We start from the raw sequence: 17,506 nt of genomic DNA on the forward strand, positions 1-17,506 counted from the left end.
TGTATAATGATGCTCACACGAGGTATGGTTGAAAGGAGGAAAGATGCTTTCACCTGAATAGAGGCTCGCAGTAGCCACATTGTTTTGGGTGATTATTGCCAAATCCCAAGCCCATTCGCACCTAATTGGCGACAAGGATCGGCTTTGGCAATTGAGACAGTGGAACTCACTAGTGAAGTGCACGGCTACGTGAGGTCGTGCCACTCGACAGAAACTATGTTTGTGCTGTTTGTGTGTGTGGTCTTTAGATGTTTATTGTGTAATGTGTATCAGCAGAGAGGACTGATTAAGTCCTATTATTAGCACACGGTCATGGTTGCGAGGAACTAGAGGGAATGTGCTGTATGAACCTTTCTGATCATTCAAATTCCATACATAAGCAATTGGAACAATTGCATGAATTGACTACACATTTACAGCACGATACAGGATTCGGCCTTGACAACTGGATAAAAGGTCTCGGTTTGGGCCCATGGCTAACATCAATTGTGCAACACTTAATTACCATAGGGATTGTGTTTATTGCAATTTTGCTTCTTGTACCATGTATCTTTAAATGCTTGCAAAACATGCTTACGCGAATAGTTAATCAAGAGTGGAATACAAGCTTAGTAGCCCAAAAAGAAAACGGGGGAAGTGTAGAGAGCATTGTTCAAACCTGGTTAATGGAAAAAGGACATAGCCAGGCAGAGCTGATACGGAGGGCTTAAGTAAGACAAAGGACAGAGTTTCCTTGAGATAAAGAAGTTGATGCAGCTGCACAAAACAAAGGCAAACAGGAACCGGTTTGATACCGGAAGAATGAAGAACCAAAAGCTGAAATACTGGCTACAAAACAAAAACAAAAACAAAAACAAAAAAGAAAAAAAAAAGAGGGGGAGAATTGGGAATTTTTTAAATTTTTTGATTTATAGATATTGGAACCAGATGGGTGCCAGCGAAATGGGTGAGACCTTGGCTGGAAGCAAACTCGCCTAGATCAGATGTAGCAGGCAAGCAACCAGTACCCTAGCTGTGGAAAGTGTGAGCCTGAAGAAGGAAAACATGGGGGGAAGAAGTGTTACTGTTATTAGCTGTATGTTGTAGCTTTTAGGAGGTAGTATTGCTTTTAACGCTATTATAGGGGTTAATGCTGCTTTTAGCGCTAATGGATATGTTATGCTTTTTAGGCAGATTGTTAATTATAACCAAATCAAGAGTTGTTGGCTTTGTGGAACAGCAGATCAACTCGATGCACCGGTGTTAGGTATTAAGTGTTGGGATGGTGTTGTTGATCCTATGTTGCATTCTACTAGTTGTGCCTTGCTTATTGAAATGTGTATCAAATATGATTGAGAATGCTGTAAAGAAGGTTTGGCTGGCTACAATCACTGAGCAAAACGGGTTTGATGATTCCACTAATCTTGTGCATTTTGGTGGTCGTTCCCTGCCTGATTAAGTGTCTGAGACAGACGGTAGACAAGGCGATCAAAGACATATTTTGGGTGAACCATCAAGAATCCTGGCTTGCTCAAAAACAAGAAGGGGGAATTGTGGGATTCCTGAAGGCCAGTGGTCATGCTGTGAGCAAGCCAGATAAGGGCAGAAGGGCGCCAGACCTAGATGAAAGGGCAGAAGGGCGCCAGGCCTAGCTGAAAGGGTGGAAGGACTGCTGACTAAGAGATAAGGAGATCTTGTGGAGAGTCAGATAAGGAGGCAAAGAGTTGACGCAAATAAGAGCTAACCTATCCTGAGCTCAAGCTTTGCAATATGCATGAACCTAATTAAGCTATGTATAAAAGTGCACACTGAGTGTTCAATAAACGAGTCTTGTCGATGACCATATGGTGTCGCAGTCTCCCTTTCTCCTACATACTGCAGGAGAGATTAGTGATTACTCCTGAATTAGAGAAATTAGTCCCAAACCTTCAGCAGAGCAGCCCTGGAAAGGTTCGCAGCTGCTCTTAAGCATCACTGCTCTCCTAATTGGAAAGCAGCGTTATTTTTGAGAAATTACATGATGGCATTAGCATCGCTCTGTGTATCTTTAGTGTGAGGTGCTCGAGGGAGCAGGGAGCAATGCACGGAAATAGTAATTCCCCTGGCCAGAAATTAAGCAGAACCGCGCCACGCGACGAGCAGTGAAGTGCCTCTGGCCACGGTGGAGGGGGCTGTGCCCCGTGCAGAGGCTCGGGCCGTGCTGGCCTCCCTTGAACTCACATGCTCTGTGTGCCTTTTTTTTGTTTGTTTGTTTGAGTAAATGGAAATTATAGCTAGCGTGTGGCAAAGCAGTGATGTGTTGGGGGAACAGCATCTTACTCCACTGCCCATCCTGGGCACCGTGCCCCATCTGATCCATTGTCATTCCCATGGGGTCAAAAACCAGCTAATGACTTCCCGATAAATTATCCCTGTATAAGTGCTTGGGGAGGCTGAGGTAGAAGGATACTCAGATTAGGTTATTTGGATCTGCAAATCATCTTGTTGCTCAGAGACTTTAGTAAGAGAGAGGTGCTCAGCACGTGGCGTGCAGTCAGGCACGGGCTCTCCCATCCCCAGCAAGGTGCAGTATCCACGAACTGGGAATTGCTGGTCAAGTATGTTTAAAGGATGGGGCTTCCCTTTCCATAGTCTGCCTGCTTGGTGAGCCCTAGATGAACTAAGCCTGAATTAGGGGGTGACCAGCTGCCCTCCATGGTCAATGGAGGTAGAAAAGGGAGATCCCACCAAGACTATGCCAAGTTCGCTTGTTAGACCAAGTGTAAGTGATGGCTGGGCACACGCGGGCCAATATGTTTCTCTTTGGGTTTTCCTTTGAGCTTGGGTGTTTTGTGGCCATATGACCACAGCCAAATCTACACAGGGTCAGCCAAGCTGACCCTGCAGAACAGGTCCCACGACAGATGGTTGCATGTTGGCCGTGCTTGTCTGACGTATGCTCCTCTCTGTGTGCATCCTCCCGTCCTGTCTCCCACAGCAAGATGGGTTCTGGATCTACTCGGAGTACTGTAACAATCACTTGGATGCCTGCATGGAGCTTTCCAAGCTGATGAAGGATGGCAGGTACCAGCATTTCTTCGAAGCGTGCCGTCTGTTGCAGCAGATGATTGATATTGCCATAGATGGTTTCCTTCTGACGCCGGTGCAGAAGATCTGCAAATACCCCTTGCAGCTAGCAGAGTTGCTGAAGTACACGGCGCAGGACCACAGGTACTGCAACGCTCTGCTTCCCCCATGTAGTTTTCCTCGTTGCTTCTTTCCTTTGCCTCTGCCCAAACCCAGCAGTTGGACATGACCCATAACTCCCAAGCTGAAAATGTTTGGATTTGGGAAGATTTTTAAATTTTGTTTGACTCCATTGCTGGTTTTGCCATTAGACTTGATTCTGAGGAGCACCTGGCAATTTAATTTCAATTTCCTAAAAATTCCAGGATCTCTTTTGCTTGTGATGAGAGCGTTCAACCTGATTCCCCAACCTAGTGGAAATCAAGACCTAGGAGATCACTTACCTTAAACCAGAAAATAATCTGACAGAACAGGTTTTCCTCTGCCCTGCCAGTTTTCTTTCTCCTACGGAAAGCCACTCATAGGAAAATGGTGAGAAAGAAAAAGATATTTCAGAAATTTGTCAGTGACTTTTTTTTTAATTTTTTTTATTTTTAACCCTGCTCTGGAAATCCGCAAAGAAATGACATGAGCAGAGATTCCCTGATACACATTGATCTTTTTCACTGGTTTCACTGATTTGCATAAGCCAAGTGCCTCTCTCTAAGTCACCACTTCACGTGTGTATTTGGCTATACCCCTGATTTGTGTTTCTCCCTTCACTGCATGGCCAAATCAAACTTGGAGGCGGCTCACGGGATCGTAAGGGTATTTGAAACCAGCTCTAGGATACCAAATATTGTGGCTTATTTTCTCTACCAGCCCCAACCTATTGGATGTCCCCACCATGCTCTGGGTGTGAATGAAGAGTTTATTGCCTCTTGTTAAATGGAATTATAATGCATTGGAATTACAATAATGTGTGGTGGGTCACATCACACCTCCCCGGGATCCAGGTTATCTGAAATGTTTTGAAACAGAAGCTATAAAGTTACAGAATGGTCAGATGCAGTGAAATCCAGCCCATCACAAGCTGGAGTAAGTCTTACATACTCAGATTAATATAAGAATGCAGAAAATCCTATTTTGAAAAAAATCAATCGACCCATTTACAGATTAAGGCATAACTTGGAAAGGACCAAGAGTCCCGATGAAAGCCAGTGTGTTAGCATCATCTGAGGTGGGACATTATATTCTTCTCTTTTTTCCTCTTCTTCACTAGTACCGTTTTTGTGTAGTTATGCATCATCTCTGTAGCAGTTCAGGACAACAGAGCTGACAGCAGAACTGTGAACTCTCCCAAGTTAGCATGTGTTATTTGGCAGGAGCCCAGGCTTGCATCCTGACTGAGCACTAGATAGAGGTCATTGCATCCCGAATGTAATTGACAATTAATTTACCTTAATTTCATAGTTAAGGCTATCCTGCTATTAATTCACTGGCCAAAAAGCTTTGCTTCTATTACTGTTCTAAGTTATCATCAGCTCAGCCACAGATACTGGCTAGGAGCACAAAAAATTCAGTTCTAGCTCTTGCCTCATTACTACGTGAAAGAAAGCTGCACATGGGGATTTCTCTTCAGCCAGAACATTAGTGAGTTCTCTTCAGCCAGAGAATTAGTGAATTAACATTACCAAGATAAAGCCAGCATGACTTGCAGAGGCCCGCTCCGCACGGAGGCGACCACGGGGGTGTTTCTCAAAGCCCCACTCTGCTGAATTGCTTATTGTTTTGGGATGGGCTCATTTGAATTTTTCACAAAGCCACATCTGTTCACCTCCTAAAAACTCACAGCAGCGCAATATAAATTAAATATATGAAGGTCATTAAGTGCAGCTTGCTAGTGTCCCCAGTGTCCCCTCCGCAGGTGTGAGTCAAGAGCTGCATGCACATGGGAGGCGAGGTGGTGGAGACTCCACTCATGGGTGCCATCACAGGTGGCATGGGCACAGTTGCAAAGGGGTTATTGGTGACTCTCTCTAAGCTCTACACCTTTCTTTACCTCTATGGATCCTTTCTGATCTCATGGATATTTCAAAGGTTGGATGAGCGCATCTCCAGCACAGCTCCGTTTCTGCCTTAAGCATCCAGGCACACGCACAGATGTTCATATGGGGGAAGACAAAAGAAATTCTTCACTGTGCATCACTGTTTATAAGCCAGATATCCCAATCTCTATTACCTTGTTTGTTTTTTAAAGATCAGTCCTGATTTTTTTAAATTTGTGGTTTGATTTTTTTTTTTTTAACTTGAATTTGACAAAAGGATTGATTAAAATTTGAGAACGAATCTCAAGATTTCATCCAAAAAAGGATGACTAAATAGCAGGAAGTATTTAGTTGTATATTGCATTGTGTTTGTTTCTTAATATTGTGTCTCGGTCACATGAGGAAGTGGACGCAGGGTTTCACTCTAGTTCACCCCCGTTTTAACTGTCACCAGTTCAATTGTTAGTGATAATCAATGAAGCCATTCCCACAGCAGCTGCCCAATAGCTCACTTTTTCTCATTAGTCAGCAGTCAATATCAACCCTTAAGTTAATGATAAATTATGGTGGCATTACAGCAGCGGGTCCTGTCTGTCTTTTCAATTGAAATGAACATTAAGGTTCCTTGGAATGGAAAAGCAAGCACAGGGTGGAAATCAATAACATTGATTTCAGCATCACTTTTTGAAAAGACTGATCATCATCTTTGCTGGCTCTGGCAGGAAGCTATTTTCACTCTGTGTTATTACACTCACAGGTCTGTCTGTGGGGGAAGAAAAAAAAAGAATTACTTTGATTTGCTCACCTGAAGTCTGCAATGAGTGAGAGCAAATGCCACAGGATAAATGCTTGGTGATGCTACTGGAATCACTGCCTTGGAAGGGACCTTATATTTTAAAGACTATGAGATCATTTACTAGTAGTGTTTCCATCGGTGGTTTTACTGGTTCCCCCTGTGCTCAAACTGGGCAGAGTGAATTGGGAGAGTGAGATGTCACTGTGGTGGCTGGTTTTTCTGGGACACTGCCACCCTTCTAGCTACACCAGCAAATGTGGGCAACCAGTGGGAAGGCCATGGCTTGGCCATGCAAGAGTAGACTATGAGATGAGACCTTGACACCCCTGAAGTTCTGGTCTGGTTTTCTTGTGGCAAAAGACAGTAAAGAGGGAAAACAGGAACATGTCACACTGGGGACTATAACCATTTATGCTTGCTTGGGTAGAGGTGTACAGATAGATGGATCCTAGTAGGACGAAGTTGCTCACATGCTCTTAATGTCTGCACCACATGACTGTGAAACCCACCAGTGTTAAACCAAGGGACTGGGAATGGCATTATTGGGCAGTCCTTCTGGGTATCTTGCATCTTTTCCTTAAGTTGTATTAAGAAGGTACCTTTTACAAAAGGAAAAAAGGAATAAAAGGAACATATTTCCAATGTTCCTTTTAAAAATGGAAAAATCTAGGTCCAAGGACAGAAATTATGAAAATGTTCAGGTTTTAAAGACCAGTATCCACAACTGTTTTAGGCTAGAGTGGTAGAGGCCAGACCAAACTCAGCTATGTTCCCTTGATGCAAACCAAGGACTTGGCCCGCTTGTCTGTGTCGCGCACACACACAGCTTCAATTTTAAGCAACTGGGATGATGAGGAAGATTATTGCTGATGGAAAAGATATGGCATCGTAGTAGCAAGTGGCAGGCAATCCTGTCTGCATTATCTTCTAAAAGGTGGTGAGATTACGTCATCGCTAATGACAGACACCTGTACATCTCCAGTGCATCTCAGGCCTCCGGTCACGTTCTCCTTTTTGTGTTTGACAGTGACTATCGGTATGTGGCTGCCGCACTCGCAGTCATGAGGAATGTGACTCAACAGATCAATGAGCGGAAGAGGAGACTGGAGAACATCGACAAGATAGCGCAGTGGCAGGCCTCCGTTCTGGACTGGGAGGTAACGTACCCACCGTGTCCTCCTTTGCTGCTATAAGCCTGGAAAAAAGTAAATTCCATGCACTATTTATGAATTGTCCTAGAACCTGTAGTTTGTTTCACACGACCTGCTCAGGAGTATGTGTTGGAGAAGACCCCAGAACCAGGATTAAGCTCAGAACAGAGATGATGACATATTGACCACTGATCTTGGAGATAGTGTTTAAGGTGTAAAACACTAGTGATACTCTGAAGGTTTAGGCTCTGTTTCTCATTTTCCTGATACAAATTTGGAGTAGCTCTGGTGATTGCAATGTTGTTGCGTTGTGAGATCTGAATCAAACTCTTGGTATTTGTTAGATACCTCTTGCAGAAAGAGGTACCAGAAAGCCATTGGAACTGGGACAGCTTAAGACAGTGGGGAAAACTCTCCTGGTGATTGCTTTGTGGTTAGAAGCCAAAACAGTAAGCTGAAGCTAGCAAAGATATTTACACATTTAAAGTGAGTAGTAATTTAAAGATGTTTTTGAACCAAGCCTTTAGTCATGGTATGATCAATGAACTGAGAAGTAAAGGCAAGGCAAAGTCAGCAGGTGGACTTCTCACTACTGCTACCACTGCTGTACTTCTGACATGTGTGTGTTTGGTTTTTTAAATCCAAAAAATGTTTTTGTTCTCCTTTTATTTTTATCCCTGAATTTTTAAATTTTTGTATGGATGCAACTTGTAAGTAGGCTTTTTGAATCAGAACAAAGTCTGATTTTTGTAAATCCCCTTCTATTTGAAATCATCAGCCATGTGTTTAGCAAGTAGATTCATATAGTAGTGGAACGACTTCCCTTCTCTTTGCAGTTATGAAGATCTGGAATAGCTCAACATTAAAGTCAATAGGACCAAACTATGGAAATTAATGTATAGGGCAAATCATTAAACTTTTAATAGTTTTTTTTTTTTCCCAGAAAAGATCTAGGAAGATTGGGAGGAGGAGAAAGGCAGGTGCATCACCTTCCAAATGTGCTTTATTAGCTATATTGCTCTCAGAAGGGTTAAATTAAGCCCTGACTCCCTGGATAAAGTGTATAAACTCAGCGATCGTTGCTTCTTGTATTCTGAGTGACGGATAGAGCAGAGAACGCAGATGGTTTCCCTGTTTATTTTATTGTTGCTTACTGGGAGGAAAGCACGCTCTAGTACTGACACGTAGACTTGTTTTCGGAATGAGAAAACTGCTCCCAAGGTGGCCCGGGGCCATCGGATACATGTTCAGCCCTCGCTATCCTCTGCGTGAGGAGTGGCTGGGGGTCGTTTGTAAGAAATGCCAGGACCGTCACTGAGATAAATAAATCTAGATTAAGGACAGATCAATTCCAAGTCAGTTAATATTCATGTGTGAGTGGAAGGCCAAGGTGACCTCCATATGGGATCTGTGGTATAGTAGTTTCTTTTTCACTTCCATTAGCACAGTTGATTTATTTTTACTTATCCTTAATAATTCATTCCTGCTTAGCTGTACCCATTCTTTATTCCCATCCTGCCCTTAGGAACCTGCCAAATCCTACTTTCAAATCCTACTTTCAGGGTTTTTTGTCCCAGCTACTTCTCCAAATTTTTAAGCACGTTACTGCAGCAATGTCCTCCTGCTTTCCATAACACAGCAGATGCTGCTGTTGCTACTGCAGAGCTCTAATGGGAATCAGGTCCTGCCCCCCTTCAAAGGAAAGCAGCTTTCTTGCCATTTTTACTTTTGTATTATGGATCAGGAAGAGTCATAGGATTGTGGTAAGAATGCTAGATTATGTGAGCTGATCCAGCAGAGGATTTTGCAGCTTGATTTTTGCCTCAGAAGTAACCTCTGAATCCTCAAATTCAGCCCCCGCATCACAGATGTCCATGTAATGGCCAGGAAGATGAGGGGAAAAAACACTGGAAAGTTAACTAAATGAAATTAGAAAATAGAGCAGGAGAGATCAAAAGTGATGCCAGATGCTTGGATCTGCCCTAGATTTGTGCAAAGAGTCTTTGGCCTTGCAAGTCCAAGCTGCTAGCCTCCCAAAATACCACTCGGCTGAGCTCTATCTACATCGGATTCCATAAGAAACAAATCAAAGTTGACAGAAATTGCTTTTTTTTATAATGGATTGAAGCACACTTGTAGGCGATCTGGAGCTGACTGCTTCCCCACCTGAAGGAAACTGAGCCTCATTTCCTAGGTATGATAGACTATAAGAAGGCTCTCCTAGTTCTTCCTCCTCTCTCTTCCAGTGTCTGGAGGAATAGGCAAGAACTGGGGTTGAAGAGTGGAAGAAGACCTAGCTCTTTGGCGGAGGACTCTCAGGTGAAAGAGGAGTGACCTGATATCCAGTTTGTGCCTCTCTAAATATTTGTACCACTTGTGTTTAAGTGTTCTCTGAAAGAGAGACAGGAACCTGCAGCTTCTGCCTCCCATCTTTCTATGGCCCTGTTCCTGCTCTAGGTAGAGTTTGCATCTGGAGGTGCTCCCTCCCTGTCCCTGTGGGCATCACGGTGGCTTCCTCCGCTCTGCTGTCCTGGAAGTGCCAACTAGCCAGAGCAACGTGGACCTTAGAATCTCTATTTTAGAACCCCTAGAAGAGAATGCCTGTTTTCCACCTAATGGTATACCACAGTCTGTTGCATTTGTTAGGCTAATTCAAGAGAAAACCAAGGGGAAATGTTTAATTTTGTTGCAATGTTTCTATGTTTTCCCTCCATATCTCTAGGCTATCGTTTTTGCCTTTCTGCTTGGAAATTGCGTTTTCATTTTTAAATTTAACTGTGTTTTGCAATGAGATCTTAGGATTTTTTAAAAAAAGAAGAATCCAAACCAAGCCAAAATAGTGTTTAGTGAGTGAATATTCGAGATATTCGTAAATGAGTGTGTCTACAGAAACTCTCGCAAGGAGAGGATGTTATTTGGGATAAATGCATAATGGTGGCCCTAAAATGAAATAAGATAGAAAGATGTTTTATATTGCAAATGAGACCATGCAGGGGTGGCCTGGCTGTAGCAGTAGCTGATAACTGCTGTGGCAGCCAGGGCATGAAGTCTGAGGAATTATTGGCAGTTTTGGCAGCCTTGTACGAGTCATGACTGAGCAAAATCTGAAGGGAAGATGCTGAGCTCCCTGGCTGCCGTAAATCAGAAATGATCCCAATCACTTCGAAGCGCGGGTCCTGCAGAGCTTGCAGGAACGTGGTCCTGACTGAAAGGGCTGGGTTGGACGGATGCCACGTGTGACTCATTTTCTTCTTGCTTTTGCAACCTGAATTTCCAAGATGTAAAGAGCCCTGGAGAGGCGCTGGCCCTGCCTGCGGTTGCTAATGGCTCGGAGGAGAGGGTTTCCACCACCTCTCGCAGGGACCTCCCAAGCTCCGGGAGCTCTCCTTGCTGTGCAGTGTTTCTTGGCATCCAGCTTGCATGTCCCTTCGCTCTGCATCATCCCCTCCTGTGGTTACCTACCCTCAGATCAAAGCAGTGACATTTAGTGGCCAAGCTGACACACAACGTTACTTGGAGCCATCTCAGAGCAAAGTCTCCCCTGGATCAGGCTCCAGTCTCCTCCCGTTCAGCCCAACGGGGCTTGGAGGAGGGAGACCAAGTGGCCGGGCACCCTTTGCTCTTGGTGGCCATCCAGGGGACAGGCATCACTGCAGGATCCTGAGCCAGCTGGTAGGATGCTGGCACGGGGAGAGCCCAGCTCATGCGCCATGGGGAAAGCTTAAGCTGCTCCTCCTTAGCTTTAAACAAATGACATTGCTTTATGCAGATTTCTAGATATTTCCATCCCTGAGTCCCTTGGGTTGCCAATTTGCCAGGTTTTGAGAGGTTTTGAATTTACATGAAGGGCAAAATATATATGTATGTTTGAGAAAGATAACGAACACTGTCCTTTTAAATTTCTTCCCCTTTGTGTTATTTACAGGTCCTTTAAAACCAGACTCCGTGCCCTTAATTATGTAATGCTTAATAGTTGGCTTCAGCCTAATGTTACGTTGTTAAATCCCAAAATGACATGAGGAAAAAAAAAAAAAAAAAAGAAAGAAAGGATGATGCGTGTGACCAGCATAGCGTTTTCAAAGTGAGGATGGTCTGATGAGAAATCCTCCTGGGAAAGATCACATCAGGAGCTGCAACGGCTCCTTTCTTTTAATTTTTTTTTCCCCAGCCACAGAAGGTATCAAAAATGAGCCTAATGAAAAGGACAGCATTTCTCTCGCTTTCCTTTTTTCTGATCTTTCCGTAGCCCGGGGTGCTAATCAGCCTGTCAGTCCCTAATTAAAGAGCAGCCATGGCAGGCAGCATTGCTCTCTGCTTGCTGAATGCTAACTAGGCACGGGGGTTTCTGCCTGGCCGCGGTGGCAGAAGCCGTGTTGGGTGCTGGGCTTGGGCGCCTGCATCCAGCGAGTGGAGATTTCCAAGCCCTTGGCTGCAGCTACCCAGGTAACATCTTGCTCCGTGCGGAAGGAGTAGTGGTTTAGCTCACTGCACTTCATAGGGAAGTGTTCTCCCTTGTTCTGCTGCTTCTCCCAGGGGCTTTTCCTTGGGGACGCTGCTGAATCCATTTGATCCCTTCCTGCAGTGTTTACTGGCAGCACAGTGGCTGCTTTGCATCTCTGCAGAGCAGCAGAGCTGACCCCCAGCCACCGGTTTGGAGTCTGGCCCCAGGACTTGCGGTGCTGGCGAGCTCGAGGGAGCGAGAAGCGCACATCCCGTCTCGGTGCGGGTGAGCTGCTGCTCCCGTTACCGCACACTGCGGGACTGGGCTGAAGGAGAAGGTCTCTGCTGCAGTGCAGGATGTCCGTTAGTTCAGAACTATTGAAAATTCACCCCTTCTTTAATGGTGTTTCTCTCAACTTAAAGCTAGAGGAGATCCTGACTCTCTGGAGGTTGCTTGCAGATGTTGGGCCGTTTGGCGAGGTTGTAACTGTGTTGACCAGAAACCTTCTTTCAGGGCTCATGGCATCTGCTCGAAGAGGTTTTGGCAGCGTAGCCAATCCAGAATTATCGCAGCAGCTGAGGGTTTAGGAGCAGGCAGGGCCATGGAGAGCGCTGCTCTTGGGGACTGAAGACTGGCCAGCTGTATGCAAATCTAAAGCTCTCTGCAATATATATGTCCAAATTTGCAAGCGTGGCATTGGGAATCATCTATTTCTAGCCAATAGACTGTGTGTATAAATAGTTCTCACAACATAAAAAATGCAATACAAATCCTATCATTTTTTACCCCTTCATATTGCTTGCAGGGACTACACAGTCTGGATTCAGCTAATCAAGTAGAAGTGTTTACAGAGTCCTCTGTGTGTCCTCAGGCTTTAGATGCAACCACAGGAGTAAAGCAACAAAGCTGGCTTTCTATTTTTAGCAGACAGCCTCTCCTAGGCTCACCCCCTCTCATAAGAGCTCCCATCCATAGGCTGGTAGGAATCTTCTTTGCATAAGCTCATGGTTAGTCAGGCTGGCCTGCGACTTCTGGAGCCCATCTGTTTGCTTCCTTGTGCAAGGCTTGATTATACCCGAGCCGTCTTAGCAGGACCCAGTTTCTGAAAAGACTGGGATCAGACCCCAAAACCATGCTTTTGAGATGCTGTGGGATGCACAGCACCTTTCTCCCTGGGAATGTCCCTCGGAATTCCCACCAAGTTATCCCTAAGGAGGCCTTTTGATGCCACAGCTGTGGAAGCAAGAGAGGGGGGTGATAGATACCTCGCTGAGGCCATTGGAAAGTCTCTGATGCAGCATGACGATGCAGCGATTTAATGAAGCGGCCGTTGTCATCGGGCCCAGGGGCTCAGGCGCTCGTTTGCGATCAATGCCGAGAGGTTAATTACAAATTTACCTGAGCAGCAGCCTGAAATCCAAACTGCGAAATTACAAGGCAGGTTGGTGCTCGAGTCCTTTGGCACCAGCAGACCCGTCTCTCCAGATGCCCCCCTTATCTGGCTGAAGCCTTCCGTGCTGTCTACCGAGATTTGGGAATGGCCTTGTCCTAGAATTGGCTCTCGCTCAACAGCAAAACCAGATCTGTGTTAGTTTGGGTGCCAAAAGGAAAAGCTTTCCCTCCCAGCTCCCCTATCCTTCTCCTGAGCTGAGGTTCTTCTGCAGCGTCGCAGAGTGTGAGATGCACAGAGAGGCCCACGGGGCAGGTGGTGGCGAATTCACCCTCTTTTAATAAATAGATTTTAATTAACTTTTAAAAAGTCCAGCTCATCCCAATTAGTGGAGGGTGATTGCATTTGTTCTCTCTGAGAGTGGGAGAGAGCGAGCTGTGTTTCCAAGACCATCTGCTCATGAATCCTTTTTTTTTTAAAAAAAAAAAAAAAAAAAAAAAAAGAGAGAGAGAGGAGAAAAAAAAAAAAAGGAAAGGAAAGTAAGCATTAGCTGGAGGCAGAGCAGGGGCGAGGACATCCTGGCAGGCTGCCAGGAAGCCTTGCTGCTGCTGAGGCTGGCTGCTGTCTGGTGAACTGGGGTGGTCCTGACAGCTCGTTGGAGGGGGGAGCTCTAAAGACCTATGGGAGAAGCAGATCTATTTGCTTGGAAGAGTAGGAAGGGAGGCAGCAGTCTGGAAGGATAAGTTTGGACAGCCTCGAGGGAGGGAAAATTGATATCCTACTTTGGTTGACTTTGCTTGTTCGCCGCAGGGATGTCCCAAGATGCTTAGTAGGAGGCTTTGTTGGGCAGCTGTAATGTCAGGGGTCCTCAGGGGCGTTCCCTGTCCTGGTGCGGAGGAAAGGGAATTGCTTGGATGCTTAGAGGCATCGGCAAGATTGCGGCCGTTCCCATCCCTCCTGCCTGCTGGAGAGCCGGGTGCCACGGGGCAGGGTAGAACGGCTAGGCAGCTCGTGGGGGTGGTCTGGTTTCCGATCACATGGGACAGCTTGGGGAGATGCAGGAGGTTTAAAGTGGCATTTAATTCCCACTCCTCCCTAGCTGGCCCAGAGACATGTATCCACTGCCGGTGGGGAGCAGTGATTCACCCCGCTTCGTTCTCTGTGCCCTCTAGGGAGATGATATCTTGGACCGCAGCTCTGAGTTGATCTACACAGGGGAGATGTCCTGGATTTACCAGCCTTATGGACGGAACCAGCAGCGCGTTTTCTTTCTCTTTGATCACCAGATGGTTCTCTGCAAGAAGGTAAGGACATCCAGGAAAAAACCAGCACTGCTAAGGACATGCTGCGGGCAGGCTGTACCCTTCCCATTCTGGAGTATTTTTTAGGGCAAAGTGGACATTTCCCACCCATGCAGAAGAGGACATGGGTAGGACTGAGGAAGGCAATGCAAATCGTCAAAGTATTGAATTATGGGTTGGTGAGCATTGCATAGAAGGACTCATGTGCTAGTGGCAAATCTAGCAGCCATTAGTTCGGTTCATGCCTTGCTCTTTTCTCATGTGCCCCTTCGCTTGGCTCATTGCCTTGCTTCTCCTTCAGGGCTTTCAAAGCAGCACATGATCTGGAATCAGCCAGCCCTGGTATTTCTGTATGGTCTGTGGAGCCTGGCATGTCTGTAGAGGGCTTGATTACGGCATTAAAATGACAATTGCTGCTTCTTGAAGGAATAGCAATGTGCCAGGGGATGTGTGCTGTCACCCGGTGGGATGTGTTTGAAACCTCATGTTCAGGTAGCCGTGGTGCTAGCTTACAGGTCGACCTCTGCAATGAAACCCATCGGGAGGGTGCAGAGATGGCCAAGAACACTAATCCTAGTACATCAGGTATGAGCAGTGGTTGGGAGCAGCGGTGCTCAGCAGCACTGTCACCCCTCGCAGTGAGGCTCCTGCCGCTGCTTTGACAGGGCCTCACTAAGGCAATCCCCAGCTTTCAAGTACATATTCGTGCTCATAAGGCCTGGGTGCCTCTGTCTCCTGACACAGTTGGACTCATTGGCATTTTCCCTACAGATAAAGGGATGGAGGGAATCCCCATAACAGCCTGAGGCACGAGCAGGAGCCCAAAGGCGGCGGGGCCGTGTTCCTGTGGGCTCTCCTCACGACGGGAAGGCAGCGCGGCCGGCGCTGGCGCGCGGCCCCCTCAGGAATGCCCTGCGGCGCCGCAGGAAGGCCGTGGGCGGGCGAGGGGGTGGCTCCTGACTCAGCGAGGTGCTGCCGCCGCGCGTGGGGAGCGGTGGCCGGTGCTGTTCGGTGGGTGGCTTTTCTTCCCCTGAGTCATGGCTGGCTGAAGTTTTGCCTTCTAGAATGTGTGTGCTTGTTTTGCTTCCCTTGTTTCTGTTCCTGTTACATCCTTCCCAGCTCTGAAAAAAAAAAAAAAAAAAAAAGAACCAAGTCAGAGGTTCAGAGAGCTGTCAAGATGAGTCTGGAAATAAGCATCTGGGTTTAATTTTTAATCTTGACCTCCTAAACTTTGATCACGACCCTGAATTTCCGATTCAGATGTGTTCAGTTGGGTCTGATGCAGAGAGGTCTCCCTGGAAAGATGGAGCTGGGATTTCCGCGGCCATCGGTATGGACAGAGAGTGCTGAGCGAGTCACAGCAGCCTCTCAGGGACTCGAAGGTAGCATCAGTATGCGAGCGCCGTTGATGTGACACTGTCCTCTTCTCTTTTGTATTCAAACAGCGTTATGTGTGTGGGATGTCACACAGGAGGTGTCTTCCCTGGGAACATCCTGTAGTTTTCAGCTCTGTCTTGGAGACACCGTGCCATAGGGAGACTGGCTCTGTGGTGCAGACGTGACGAACTCTGCTGCTGCTAGCAGAGGTCCTTGTGGGACAGCTTCCACGTTGAGCTGTAGGGTGGTGGGGCACTGGGTGGTTACGCCTCATGGCCTGGACACAGTGGCCACACCAAGTTGCATCTGCACCTTCTGCATCTGCAATACCAATATCAAATTGCTTTTTAAAATTTTCAGAGTAGTGGGGTGGGAGGGAAAAAGAAGCTACAAAAGGTAAAAAGATGCCACAGCAGGACTTTCCCATAGCATTTCTCCTGACCCTTTCTTGCTATGGATCATAACAAGCAGCCACCCAGCAAGGTGACCTCTATTTTAGGGCCAGGCATCCAGACAGCCTGGGGGTGTCTTAGTCGAAGACCACCTCCAGCAAGTCGCCAGAGTGACGGGTCTACCCTACCCCATGTCTTACATTTGTTCTTTGAGGGAGAGGAACCCTTGACTCATGCATCTCTGAGACTTGGGAGAGGACAGCAGGTCTGCTTGCCACCAGATCCTGGGGTTCCAGATCATTTTGCCCAGGGCTATCAGAGCAGCTATATCCCAGGCTTTGGCTAGTGCATGGAGAATTCCCTATGTTTCCAACAAGGCGGATTGAGCAGGAACCCTCCTCTTCTGGATAGTGAGAACATTCCCAGAGGACCTGACTTATGTTTTGCATGAGGTTCACTTAGTCAGTGAGCCCTGAAAAAAAGTTTGAGCTTTTGTACAACTTAGGGAGGCACATCCCAGTAAATCTTCCTCTTTAGAAAATCTTCTGCGTTTGTGGGTTTTCTTTGGATAAGATAATATTAGCTGAATGGTAAATTAGTAAGTGTGACACATACTTAATCATGACACAGCCTATTTGAGAATACCTGTATTATTGAATTATAATGGTTAATTTTTACCATTTTTTGGTCAAAAAGACCTTTTTAATAGAAATAAGGAACAAAAGCAAATTCTGCATTTAAAAATGTCTTAAGTGGCAAAAGCATGTTAGGTATCTTAGAGGCTCTAGGCCGATAAAAGTTTATTTCCAACAAGATTTCTCAATCCTCCAAACCTGCACTGCGGTTTATCTGCACAGCACCCTCACCTTCCTCATCTGTTGTCTCAGGGTCTGGGTTTGCATCTGGAAGAGCTCTGTGCTCTGGAAGCCCCCAGTGATGCATACGAATTCTGTGGTTTGGCAGATTCAGCTGGCAGACACGGATACATCTGCTCCTGATGGAATAGATGCAGTTTGCTTTCACAAGCTCCTCAGCAGTTTTGAATGCTATTTTTTCTGGTCCTTCCCTTTGAACTCAGTGCTCTACAAAACTTGTCACCCTGTGGAGTTGCGTTGCATAGACCGCCATGTTCCTGCGCACTCTTTCCTGCAGCGTGTGATGAAATAACCAGTCACATTGTGGCAAAACCCTGGCTATATCATTCCTAGGAGAGCATGTTGCTAGGCTAGGCCAGCAACCATTTTATGTACCTGTATCCCAAGCTTTGACTTCTTCAGGCAAGCTGTATAATAGCTGCACTCATGGCACAATACTGCAAAACCTACATTTGGGCAAGATATCAGCTCATTTTGCATCTCTTCTTCCTGTTGAGGGCTACGTGCAGGATAATACATCCCCTCCCCATGCAAGTTTGAGTGTCTTCATAGCGATCTTATTACTCGCTAGCAAATGCTTAGGATGGCTTCAGGTTGTGCCTGTTGGCAGCTCTGAAGTTGAGGCCCATTGCAGAGTCTCTACAACATGTTTGTTTCCACCGTTTATTCTTTGGATCAGGCTCATTACATGAACCACGCAGGCAGATGGTC

General features: G+C 46.2%; 1 protein-coding gene across 6 annotated transcripts in view; it reads left to right on the forward strand.

The window, feature by feature from the left end:
- Positions 1-17,506, forward strand: part of ARHGEF9 (Cdc42 guanine nucleotide exchange factor 9) — a 134,164-nt gene that overhangs the window by 93,740 nt on the left and 22,918 nt on the right. For all 6 annotated transcript variants that reach the window (XM_088527513.1, XM_088527511.1, XM_088527512.1 and 3 more), the window contains 3 exons: positions 2,957-3,189; positions 6,896-7,025; positions 14,023-14,154. In XM_088527513.1, coding sequence (XP_088383639.1) covers positions 2,957-3,189; positions 6,896-7,025; positions 14,023-14,154 — 495 coding nt within the window. The remainder of the gene's footprint in view (positions 1-2,956; positions 3,190-6,895; positions 7,026-14,022; positions 14,155-17,506) is intronic.

Source organism: Tinamus guttatus, unplaced genomic scaffold (genome assembly GCF_059628265.1).
Source record: "Tinamus guttatus ecotype Peru unplaced genomic scaffold, ASM5962826v1 Tinamus_guttatus_pri_ptg000287l, whole genome shotgun sequence".
Lineage (NCBI taxonomy): Eukaryota > Metazoa > Chordata > Aves > Tinamiformes > Tinamidae > Tinamus > Tinamus guttatus.